Below are 13,541 nucleotides of genomic sequence, written 5' to 3' on the forward strand. Positions count from 1 at the left end.
ACTAAGTTGAGACGATCCGCGGGCACCATAGTCTAGTTTTTCCATTACATCTGTACCAAGAACGTATTTATTTATACTTTGGGAAAATGACTAAGTTGAGACGATCCGCGGGCACCGTAGTCTAGTTTTTCCATTACATCTGTACCAAGAACGTATTTATTTATACTTTGGGAAAATGACTAAGTTGAGACGATCCGCGGTTACCATAGTCTAGTTTTTCCATTACATCTGTACCAAGAACGTATTTATTTATACTTTGGGAAAATGACTAAGTTGAGATGATCCGCGGGCACCATAGTCTAGTTTTTCCATTACATCTGTACCAAGAACGTATTTATTTATACTTTGGGAAAATGACTAAGTTGAGACGATCCGCGGGCACCATAGTCTAGTTTTTCCATTACATCTGTACCAAGAACGTATTTATTTATACTTTGGGAAAATGACTAAGTTGAGACGATCCGCGGGCACCATAGTCTAGTTTTTCCATTACATCTGTACCAAGAACGTATTTATTTATACTTTGGGAAAATGACTAAGTTGAGACGATCCGCGGGCACCATTGTCTAGTTTTTCCATTACATCTGTACCAAGAACGTATTTATTTATACTTTGGGAAAATGACTAAGTTGAGACGATCCGCGGGCACCATAGTCTAGTTTTTCCATTACATCTGTACCAAGAACGTATTTATTTATACTTTGGGAAAATGACTAAGTTGAGACGATCCGCGGGCACCATAGTCTAGTTTTTCCATTACATCTGTACCAAGAACGTATTTATTTATACTTTGGGAAAATGACTAAGTTGAGACGATCCGCGGGCACCATAGTCTAGTTTTTCCATTACATCTGTACCAAGAACGTATTTATTTATACTTTGGGGAAATGACTAAGTTGAGACGATCCGCGGGCACCATAGTCTAGTTTTTCCATTACATCTGTACCAAGAACGTATTTATTTATACTTTGGGAAAATGACTAAGTTGAGACGATCCGCGGGCACCATAGTCTAGTTTTTCCATTACATCTGTACCAAGAACGTATTTATTTATACTTTGGGAAAATGACTAAGTTGAGACGATCCGCGGGCACCATAGTCTAGTTTTTCCATTACATCTGTACCAAGAACGTATTTATTTATACTTTGGGAAAATGACTAAGTTGAGACGATCCGCGGGCACCATAGTCTAGTTTTTCCATTACATCTGTACCAATAACGTATTTATTTATACTTTGGGAAAATGACTAAGTTGAGACGATCCGCGGGCACCATAGTCTAGTTTTTCCATTACATCTGTACCAAGAACGTATTTATTTATACTTTGGGAAAATGACTAAGTTGAGATGATCCGCGGGCACCATAGTCTAGTTTTTCCATTACATCTGTACCAAGAACGTATTTATTTATACTTTGGGAAAATGACTAAGTTGAGACGATCCGCGGGCACCATAGTCTAGTTTTTCCATTACATCTGTACCAATAACGTATTTATTTATACTTTGGGAAAATGACTAAGTTGAGACGATCCGCGGGCACCATAGTCTAGTTTTTCCATTACATCTGTACCAAGAACGTATTTATTTATACTTTGGGAAAATGACTAAGTTGAGACGATCCGCGGGCACCATAGTCTAGTTTTTCCATTACATCTGTACCAAGAACGTATTTATTTATACTTTGGGAAAATGACTAAGTTGAGACCATCCGCGGGCACCATAGTCTAGTTTTTTTTCCCGTCACGAGAGGGGCGGGAGACAAATAAATACGTCAACATTACCCTGCGTTTTCAGAAACGCATTATCTGCAAAAAGGCGATTTTGAGATAAATTAAATTTTTTTCATGATGAAAATAAGAAAACTAGAGGATGGGAAATACGTTAGTCAGGTTTTTATTATGGTTTTTCAGAAAAATATAAAGCCAGCCATTTTAAATATTGCGAATCTATGAACCAAATTCACGGAGTAATAGTCATCAAAATGCATCATACGTTGCTTCTTGCCCTATTCAGTGATTTCAGTCTCACATGGCACGACGGCATCTATGCTTTTTCGTATTGAGAAAAAAACCCGAACAAAATGGTGGCCATAGACAAAACTACGAAGTGAAATTTCTATTTTCATGAGTAACATAATAACAGTAGGTATGTCAATTCGGAAAAATTATCACAAAACTGACTTGCAGAGCTAATGCGAAATCAAGGTTTAGTTCTCAATACAAAGCCTCCTAGTGTCTAAATATGCCCAACGCAAATTATACTATTGCCAAAGACGATATCATACTACTCAATTCGAGTGCAAGTCCAAATCGCAGCTTGTCGAGAATGTCTGTGTCGAAAAGTTTCCTATGAACTATACGAGCAGACGCGTTTTTCAATGTACCAATGCAATATTCTTCGGCTACTATGTTTAGTAAAACCAAATGCGTTTCTGGGGAATATTCTCGTATTTTTTGGTTATAAAGCGTTTAACATCCGCGTATCTCGGAAACAATTAGGGTTATAATTAATGGGAATATAACCCCGGGTATTTTGTGTGGAACCCCAACGTTTCCAGCTGCTCTTGCCTTTGGCAATGTTTGGCGCCACCGTACAGGGTAATTTGAAAAATTGAAGCTGTCTTCCATAAAAATTGCTTTGCAGGTTATGTTCCCTTTATATGGATTTCAGATTCAAAGTTAGTGCCCTAGATTAGAGAGGTTAAGCAGATGACTCTAGAAGTTTGAACAACAACGTCGGGAGTCATGTGAACATTTTTGACGTGACACGTCGTAATATATTTATAGTCTATATATAAAAATCCTGAGAATTTTACAACTCAACAAATCAAGAATACTAGTTAAAAAGCGTAAATATTTGTTTGAATTGAAATACGTCTGGCCTTGTACAATTAAGACGAATTTGGAGAAATACATAGAGAGAAATTAGCGGTACACTCGGGCACACGAAGAAACAAATAATTGTATTTCGACAACACTCACACCAATACATAACGCGATTTTTAGTACTGTTCAAACGACGTTTTTTATTCTTCGTGAACCCTGGGTTAGCGAAAGGTGTGCAATTTGTTAAAATTAGATTGCAAACGTACTTGATTGCGTAAGCCGGTGAACTGAAAGCGCCTTTAACCGATTTTAAAGAATGTTTATCCTCAAAGGTCGAGTTACTCCCAGCGTTGTTGTTAAAACATCTAGAGCGTTTTGCTTAACCTCTCTAATAAAATACCCACATTCAAACATAAAATGTCGCAATAGGTTGATTATGCGTTTCTGAAACGTTGGACAAACCATCGTCGGAAGACGTCAGTTTTAGGGAGCCAATGAAATACCGCGCAGATTTGATTGAAAATTAAAGGGAGGAGCTTACTGTTAGCGCGTGAGGTGCTTAAGGTTTGGGAGATAAGCTAAAAATCGCCTCAAAATAGCTATTTTCTCCAAAAATTGTAAGTTGAAGTATATACATTAAATAATTAGGAAAATAATAATAATAATTAGATAGGCTATACGCGAGGCACCACCCTAGGCCCAAGCGAGGGGCTAACCACTGTCAGATGGCCTGTACACGGATTACGCGTACTCTAAATATTACGCATAATTTCATTAGTATAGTCAAAGGAACGGGCTTGTACACCGATCACGTGGAGTGACTAGCCCCTCGGGCCCAAGTCCTATATGCGACTTTTATTGCCATTAATTACAATGCGTAGGAGGGTGGTGGCTAGCCTTTCTTTCCACGCGAACCAACAGCTCCCTACATTACTACTACCAAAAGTGACATAATTACCAAACGTGTGTCTTAATGAATGTTACGAGCGAAATACAAGTTGGGAGGGGAGAAGGGAAAGTTGCCTTGGGGAGGGAAGTTAGTTAAAACCAACAAATAACGCCTCGTAGTGAGGTACGGATGAACTAAGTAGCACTGATCAAAGTTAGTGTATTTTTTGATTTTTCGTCATTCTGTAGAGATGCTATCGCCATCTACCTACGATATAATACCATAGACTAAAAAAAGATCCAGAAACGCGACACTAAATAGTTTTCTATGTGGTCGATCTCGAGTCCAGAATTCATTAAACCTTTAGCATACGAAAGTACAGGGATTGTCACACTTTCGCTAATTATGTCACTTTTGCTACTAGCGTTAACTTCAACAAGTGTTACCTTAACCACATCCGGTCCTGTTATGAATAGGTAAGAAGTTTCCTACAGAAAGGAAAAATAAACATGAATAAAATGGGCAAGCGGCCAAAGGAACAATAACTAACCTGAACCATGAAAATGAAATCAGTTAATGCGGGGGAATAGACGGCGCCACCAGCGCAAGGGCCCATGATGAGGGATATTTGCGGGATGACGCCCGACGAGAGGACGTTCCTTTGGAAAATGTCCGCGTACCCGGCCAAGGATTCCACCCCTTCCTGAATACGAGCTCCTCCGGAATCGTTCAACCCGATGACCGGGGCGCCCACCAGCATCGCCTGGTCCATCACCTGTCGTTCGGAATGTCAAAGATCTGTACTTTTCTGCTCATTATTCAGAGTTCGTACGAAATATTCACAATTAATTTCCCTGATTTTGTTCAGGATTTCTCTGAACATTTTTTCAAATTTTCTATAACCATTTTTGTACAATAAATGAATGGTTAGACGTAAAATCTAGCAAATTATTGAATATATATTTTTAAAGGAAAAGTTCAGGTTGGGTAAGATTTGGATTTATTTGAAAGATCATGTTTAAATATACTCAAAAATATCAGTCGTAAAATTGTATCTTTTTTTAATGACGATAAATTTTTAAACGAGCCAAATTTACCCGCCAAGCGAGCTGCCATTTTGTTTCGCGGTGACGTTTTAGGACTTTAATCACGCGCTGTCCGCGCTATAACCGCACTCTGTTACCTGCGCGTGCTTGCTCCGCGTGCGGTCTGCGGTGGGAAGGCGAAAGAAAATGGCAGCTCGCTTGGCGGGTAAATTTACCTCGTTTAAAAATTAATTTCTCGTCATTAAAAAAAGATACAATTTTACGACTGATATTTTTGAGTTTATTTAAACATGATCTTTCAAATAGACCCAAGTATTACCCAACCTGCACTTTTCCTTTAATGCGTCTTTAAAAAATTTATTTCGCACCATTTTCAAAATCCCTGACTTTTTCGAATCGTTTTCAAATTCCCTGACGTTTTCTAACCATTTTCAAATACCCTGACGTTTTCTAACCATTTTCAAATTCCCTGACGTTTTCGAATCATTTTCAAATTCCCTGACGTTTTCTAACCATTTTCAAATTTCCTGACTTTTTCTAACCATTTTAAAATTCCCTGACTTTTTCTAACCATTTTAAAACTCCCTGACTTTTTCGAACCATTTTCAAACTCCCTGACTTTTTCGAACCATTTTCAAATTCCCTGACTTTTTCAGGTTTTCCAGGTCGTGTACGAACCCTGTTATTGATATTTTTGGAACCGTAGCTTTTGCAAAATAATATAATAGTTTGGGACCGTGTTTAATAATCCCCCCCACATTCCTGGTACAACTAGATAAACTCGCATATTTATAGTTCATCAACGAACTGTTAATGAATCTAGGTTATTTACATTCAAACTTCGGAAAATATCAAAGTGCATTAATATCAATCATTTATTAAATAGCAAGTAGATTTCAATATTAGGATTAATTTAAATTTTATTTTACATTACCCAGCACGAAAATTATTAATTAATTTGTCAATAAAATAAGCAATAATAGTTTAAACTAAATCATATTACAAATTCTATTTATAAAATACGGTTAGCAGGTGAATTTCTTTAGGATAAAATTCATTTCACTTGCGCCAGTAATATTTAATGAGACAAAATTAACATACCTTGCAAACCTTTCTCGCGTGAATACTTGAAAGCGAGCCGCCGAAAACTGTAAAATCCTGCAATAAAAAGTAGTATGAGAGTCTACTTTCTTATATTCTTAATAATATTAATATTAATTAATTAAGTCCTGCATAAAAGTCTACTTTCTTATATTCTTAATAATATCAATATTAATTAATTAAGTCATGCAAAAAAGCTTTACTTTTACATACTGCCAGAGTGACCAGGGAAAGGTTTTGAAAATTTTATAAGAAAAATATAAATTTTATAGGCGAATTATAGGAAAATATAGGAAATAAAATAGGCGCATTATAGGAAATTATTGGAAATAAAAGAGGCGAATTATAGGAAAATATAGGACACTAAATAGGCGAATTATTGTAAAATATAGGACACTAAATAGGCGAATTATAGGAAAATATAGGACACTAAATAGGCGAATTATAGGAAAATATAGGACACTAAATAGGCGAATTATAGGAGAATATGACACTAAATAGTCGAATTATAGGAAAATATAGGACACTAAATAGGAAAATACAGGAAAAAAATAATAAGGTAATTATTGCATATCGATATGCTTTGACTCGAATCACTTAAAATATTGATAATTTATTGTACACCGCTTTCTTGCATTATTGGATCACTTAGCGGATTTACAAAGATCGTACATTTCAAGTGGCAGCATTTTAATTAAATGTTTATATGACAAGTACAAAAAAAATTGTCATTTTCAAAAGACCGTTAAATTACAGGAAAATGGGTGAAGATAAAGGAATTTATAGGAAGGCATTAAAAATATAACCTGAAAATATAGGAAATCTGGTCACCCTACAATGTTTGTATGACCAAGAATAGGTATTTATTTCAACTTAGGAAGGGTCATTTTCCCTAAGTTGAAAGAAATATATTCTTGGCATGACATTAAGAAATTACTCCATGGTCTTACCTGACTGAAAACGAAAGCTTTTCGGCCATGAATTAGTCCATGTCCAGTTACAACACTGTCGCCAGGAAACTTGAAATAGAAATTACCAGAACGTTTCAGCTAAGTTAAATTTCGGACTGTGAAATGTATTATTTCGCGGCATTTCTTTATACTTGAAAATAAACATGTTTCACGTTTATGGCCAATAATAGATTATTCAATCATTCGGCAGATTTATATTTTTGCTCCCAATTACACTAACATGAACAATATTAAGCCGAGGTGTTTATTGCAGATTTTGTTCCAAGTCGGGCATGATGTAGACCTACATGAGATATGATATTTCCCAAAAGGAGACACTGCAATACCCATTCGATTTGCCATGGCAACCGTATATTTTTTTGACCACTTAAAACAAAAAATCTCCATTAAAAAAGCATGGGATTTTCTCGGTTTCACCTACGAATTTTTTTTTTAAATTTGAAAATCACGAAATGGGTAATTTGGACCACATATAGGTAAATTTCATCAAGTTTTGGTAAATTGGAACATTTTTAGGGGGAAATTGTAAAAGTTTTGGGTAAAATAAGGAAAAAAAATATTTTGTTTTGAGTGGTCAAAAACATTTTCGGTTGCCATGGCAAATCGATTGGGTAGTGCAACGTCTCCTTTTGGGAAATTTTATATCTCATATAGGTCTACATCATGACAGACTTTGAACAAAATTGGAAATAAACACCTCGGGTACTCTCCTTGTGAGTGAATAGTTTTTATCAATTTTATGTATCATTGCAAAACACCTATAGATAAAAATGCCAGGGTTCAGAAGTGGTATAATTATCATTTACGCTGAAACCCAAGGCACCGAGCGACTTTTAAAGCCTTTTAATTCAGGTGGCCGGGTTACAATGCGTAGGAGGGTCGTTGCAAGCCCTGCATGCCACGCGAGCCATCAGCTCCCTTCTCTAACTATTACCGTTAATCTCAACAAGTTTTTATAGAAGGGAAAACCTTTAAACCAGAGGGGAGATAACTTGCAAACTCAACGCAGAAGGAGTTGTTCCGAGTTTTCACCCAGTGCCACAAGCTGGGATCGAAAGCGGCTCCTCTTGCTGCGAGTCGAAATTGCTAAACACTCCGCCACCCCACAATTTAACATGTGGTGAATTATGTGGTAAGTAATGGTAAATAACATTATGGTATAAAATGGGAAAATTCGTAAACAACGGTAAATAATATATTTCCATGTATTATTTACAACTTAAACCTACATTTATGGAGATAAAACTTTTAAAATTTAGAACGGACTTGTAGAGTATTGAAAATAAAGATCTTCTGAAGTTGATAAATTCTGTTTTCGAATGATTTTCTTGATTTAACATATTTACCATTATTTACCAATGGTACGCATAATATTAGAAGGAAGTGTTATTTTTGGAACATTGTTTAATCTAGCCAATTATCTTAGATAAAAAAAATTCGTAAACTGAAGGTCAAAAGGTTACTTTAGTTTTATCCATTCCGAAGTCTGTGCAAGTGTGTTCCGCAAACATATCATATTCCATGAAAGTTCCCGGGTCCATCAGAAGTTCGATGCGCTCTCTGGCGGTTAGTTTACCCTGTTCACAAAAGAGAAACTCTTACATTCAGATAATTATCAAATTTTTAAGAATCATAAACGATAACAAGTTGCACTTCTGTGCACTAGAACCAGGAAACAATATATGTATACACTTGGATTGTCTAAGGAAGACTGTGGTGAAACTGATGGATTATTCTAGAAAGAGACGTGGTTTATAGTCGAGATATTTTATCGCGACGGTGGTCAGTCAATGAGTTTGAAAATAGGCTCAAAGTCTTACAGTCAACGTAGTTGAAGCTCCGCCCGTTCCTCCAAACGCACTGTCATCACGGTGCATAGACATTCCAAGTGTAGACAAATATAGTTTATTCCGAGTACCAAGTACTTCTAATACAAAGCTTTGAGCTATAGTATTGCCAGGTATTTATAATATAACGCTTTAAGCTAGCCGATCAGAGCAGCTTTTCTTAAGCAACCTAGAATGAACGGTTCAACCCGAGTAAGTACAGTCATAATAATATCGTATGCCACTTGTAAATTTTCCTATGCTTTCTGTTGTTGATCAAAATTTGCTAGACATACTCATTGAAATTTAAAGTCGAAATTATTTAAACCCGATGCAAAACACCATAATGAAAACCTTTCAAATTGGAACGATTTCTCTAAATCCGTTGGTTTTCAAGATACACTTTGAATGACCTTGAACCACGAGTTAAAAGTCATCCGAGTTTAAAAATTCTAAAGACCCCCTACCAGATGAGTATGTCTAGCAAATTTTGATACTCGAGTTATTGCTTTAGTCCCATTCGGTCGAATGGGATTTCGGTCCAAGGCGGTTTTTGAGGTGTCCCATTCGACCGAATTCCGCCGAAACGTGCGGTTTTTATGTGTCCCATTCGACCGAACGCTTTTATGTGTCCCATTCGACCGAACGCTGTTATATAAATTGGCTTTTGCTATGTTTTCAATTTAGTTACTGAAGTCGTTTGCAATGGAGCGGAAAATAAAATGGAATGAGCATGAATTATATTTTTATCTTCACCTAGTCAAGAAAAGTAACTGAACCAAAACTGAAATAGTAAACTTAACCCACTCTAACCTAACCTAACCTAACCTAACCTAACCTAAACATGGATCTTCGATAGTACATACCTTATAAATAAAATACCAAATCACCCCGCGAATTGGGCTAAATTTTAAAATTCTTTTGGTCGAATGGGAATAAACGGAGTTATTAGCCCTTCAACCAGGTCTCTGGTACATTATTTTCATCACGACCTTACTATTTTTTTTATATTTTTGATAAAAAGACCAGCTACTTCATGGAGTTAAAATGTTCTATTTTGATTAAAATATTTTAACTCCGTGAAGTAGCAGGTCTTTTTATCATAAATATTTTTAAAATATTATTAATTTTACCATGGAACAGAACTTTAAAATTAAAGCTTACTGGTTTTGTCTAATATCCCTCGACTTGTTATTGGTTAAATTATGCGTGCCCAAAGCTATTAGGTCTTAAAATAAGACGGGGAAGACGTTTCTAACTGAAACCAACTTTGTATCTCTAATGGTTCTCGAGATAAAATTTGAATGACCTTGAAGACATTGTTCAAGGTCATGGAAATTTTAGTTGTCTATGTGTCCTGAAAATTTCAAATTCCTAGCTAAAATACATTTTGAGTTATTGACCCTGTATTGTTTATTAGCTAACACCCTGTATAAGATGGTCAAGTATAATACCCGATATAAATCAGACAATGCTCTTTTCCTATTGGCCAGTCAAATTAAAATTCAACCAATCCGATAAAAGAAAATGTACGTTGATCATTTTGATGTCGAAAAACTCCACACAAATAGTGTAAAATTCTAAAAATATTAACTCCTGAGACTCTTGTAGATTTTATTAAATGGAAGCCTGAAAGCCCTCGAATAAAACAAGTCGGCCCAGGCCGTAATATTAGTTCCACATCAGTGTATTCGAGTGGGCAAACCCATACACCCTTAGTAGACACAGGTAGGCAAACTAATACAAAAGCTGTTGAGGCTACGTGATTTCTTATCGTTTGATATTTAAATTGCCATCTTAAGTTAAAGAGTGGATGCCGCCCACCATCAGGAGACCCGGGTGGGAAAAGTGATATAAAAGCTGTTGAGCCCATGTGATTTCCTATTGTTTGTTATATAATTTACCATCATATGTTAAAGAGTGCGCACCGCCCACCATCTGGATACGCAGGTGGGCAAACCAATACAAAAGCTGTTGAGGCCATGTGATTTCCTATCGTTAGATATATAAAATTCCATCCTAAGTTGAAGGATTAAAGCTTGGGCGCCACCCACCCTCAGGATACGTGGGTGGGCAAGGCAATACAAAAGCTGTTGAGGCCATGTGATTTCCTATCGTTTGATATATAATTTACCATCCTATGTTCAAGAGTGGCCACCGCCCACCCTCAGGATACCCGGGTGGGCAAACCAAATTAACCAATACAAAAGCTGTTGTGGCTAGAGCTCGGAATTGTTTATTCATTATTCACCAATTTTCCGATTTATTTAACAAACGTTGGTAAAAAGGATATCATTTTGACTTATTTAATTATGTTTTTTACGCAACCAAGCATTTATTTGGAAAAAAGTGGCATTTATCTAAATAATTGTTTGTTTTATTTAAATAATAGGCTTATTCACTCGCGATTATTTAAACTTTTTATCATTTTTATTCAACTATTGGTTATTTAAATAATATTTATTTAAATAACGCCGGGCTTATTTTATTCATGGATAAAAATAATCGAAATCCGAGCACTAGTTGTGGCCATGTGATTTCCTATCGTTAGATAGACGGAAAGTATCAAAGGTGAAATAGGTAAGCAAAACACGACGAACATAATTCTTTTAAATTATTGAAATTAGTGGAAATATGATTTAAAGAAATTCTTAAACTGGGATTCCGATGGGTGTATTTTAGGAAATTTAACATTTGGGTAGTTTAGGCACCAAAAGTCTTGTAAATTCGCAAATTCATAAAGAAATACCCATGAATTTATTAACTTGTTTTTTTTTCGATTACTCTCCCTTTAAGGGGGTGGGTCGGAGGGGGCCGAAATTAACGGCACTGCGTGCGCGTCAAAGAGTTCTATAGAATAAGACCAACTGTTTTTTTCGGTCATTCTCCCTTTAAGGGGGTTGGTCGGAGGGGGCGGCAATTAACGGCACTGCGTGCGCGTCAAAGAGTTCTATCGAATGAAACCAACTGGTTTTTTTCGGTCACTCTCTCTTTAAGGGGATTGGTTGGAGTGGGCGAAAATTAACGGCACTGCGTGCGCGTCAAAGAGTTCTATCGAATGAAACCAACTTGTTTTTTCGGTCACTCTCCCTTTAAGGGGGTTGGTCGTAGGGGGCGGAAATTAATGGCACTGCGTGCGCGTCGAAGAGTTCTATCGAATGATACCAACTTGTTTTTTGTTGTAAAATAACGCGGAAAAAAGAACGACAATTGCGACAACTTAAATTGCTAAAACCCCCGCGTCGCTAAAAACTAGAAGTTCGGAGTGCAATTCCTAGAGAACGGCGTGGCTTGGTTGGTAAAGGCGTCGGTTTCTGGAGATGACGCGGCTAGCAGCTATCTGTGTTCGAGTCTCGGCGTCGCCGAAAATATAAATTATGTAAAAAATTATTTTTCGCAGCTCCATCTACCGTGTCGTCGCTTTTCCACGACGCCGACGACGACGCCAAACAAACAACACTTAACGACAATCCATCCATAGCAATAGTCCCACTTCGATATATATATCTCGATGTGGAACTAAAAATTGATACTCGATAACCGACTCGATTGCCTAAAACCACTAATCGCACAGCCGTACTTATCTTTGAACGTACAGGAGCTCTGAGTGACAGACACGTTGAAAATCCAATTGGGATTCATTTCAAGTTCAAACGCACCAGGGTAAATCTCACCAGCTAGCACTCGACCAATTTAACAAATATTTCGAGCGCGTGCTAAGGCCAATGACCGCTCTTGATGTTGTTGAGGAGCGGGCTTAGAAGGGTAAGGGCAATTTGGTGTTGAAATAACTAGAATGGGTTCGAGATTCTCTCAATCTTCGATTATCAACATCCTTTAAAGGATTTCAGATACTAACACGTATGTTCAGCAATTTTTCGAACATTTTATCATAAATGAAAATGATTATTAAAGAAAGGTCGATTGCGTTGAGAAAAAAGTATATATATGGTTCATTCGCTGTGAACAAGAAGATAATATAAAAGCATAAATATTCCGGAAAAATTTACGAAAAGGGGAAAATTCCCGCTAATCTTAAACATAAAAAATTGAAATAAATAATACTAGTCTAGATAGAAGTTTAGTTTTACTTTTGGATTCGACAAAATGAGCCCAAAATGCCGCTAAATTATATTTGCGAACAATATTAAGCTAATTTTGAAATGAAAACCTTATTTTTTTCGGGAAAATAGGGAAAATTTTCCGGAAAAAAGGTCTTGGTAATTTCACCAAGACTCTAGAAAGGATATTTAGTAGAATTCCAAGAGGAAAAAATTAACGATTTGCCTGGGCATTTGGTAACATCAAATTAGGGATAAAAGCTTAAAAATGCATTCCAAAATGGAAATGGAAGCTTAAATATGCATTTCAAAATGGAAATGGAAGCTTAAATATGCATTCCAAAATGGAAATGGAAGCTTAAATATGCGTTCCAAAATGACAATGGAAGCTTAAATATGCATTCCAAAAAGGGAATGGAAGCTTAAATATGCGTTCCAAAATGACAATGGAAGCTTAAATATGCATTCCAAAAAGGGAATGGAAGCTTAAATATGCATCCCAAATGGAAATGGAAGCTTAAATATGCATTACAAAATGGAAATGGAAGATTAAATATGCATTCCAAAATGGAAATGGAAGCTTCAATATGCATTCCAAAATGGAAATGGAAGCTTAAATATGAAAAGATATGACATAGACCAAAAATAAAACTATAAAACGGAGTAGAACAGAGACACCCAGGGTACCTGAAGATGGAACAGCGAATCAGGTGGTATAATAAGCCTATCATCAGGTCTAGGCCAAATTTTTGACGATCACATACCAGTTATTAAGAGGTAGGTATTCAAAATCCACACCTCCTAGTGGTTATGATCTCAACTA

The 13,541-nt window shown here is 36.4% G+C and overlaps 1 protein-coding gene across 3 annotated transcripts in view; it reads right to left on the reverse strand.

Moving 5' to 3' along the window:
- The window catches only part of LOC149961047 (propionyl-CoA carboxylase beta chain, mitochondrial-like), a 35,224-nt gene that overhangs the window by 5,134 nt on the left and 16,549 nt on the right, over nucleotides 1-13,541 (reverse strand). For all 3 annotated transcript variants that reach the window (XM_090174854.1, XM_090174847.1, XM_090174862.1), the window contains 5 exons: nucleotides 8,295-8,408; nucleotides 6,811-6,879; nucleotides 5,861-5,917; nucleotides 4,264-4,488; nucleotides 4,160-4,201 (listed from right to left, as the gene is read on the reverse strand). In XM_090174854.1, the coding sequence (XP_090030980.1) occupies nucleotides 4,160-4,201; nucleotides 4,264-4,488; nucleotides 5,861-5,917; nucleotides 6,811-6,879; nucleotides 8,295-8,408 (507 nt within the window). The remainder of the gene's footprint in view (nucleotides 1-4,159; nucleotides 4,202-4,263; nucleotides 4,489-5,860; nucleotides 5,918-6,810; nucleotides 6,880-8,294; nucleotides 8,409-13,541) is intronic.

Source organism: Leiobunum rupestre, chromosome 1 (genome assembly GCF_980474605.1).
Source record: "Leiobunum rupestre chromosome 1, qqLeiRupe1.1.hap1, whole genome shotgun sequence".
NCBI classification, from domain to species: domain Eukaryota; kingdom Metazoa; phylum Arthropoda; class Arachnida; order Opiliones; family Sclerosomatidae; genus Leiobunum; species Leiobunum rupestre.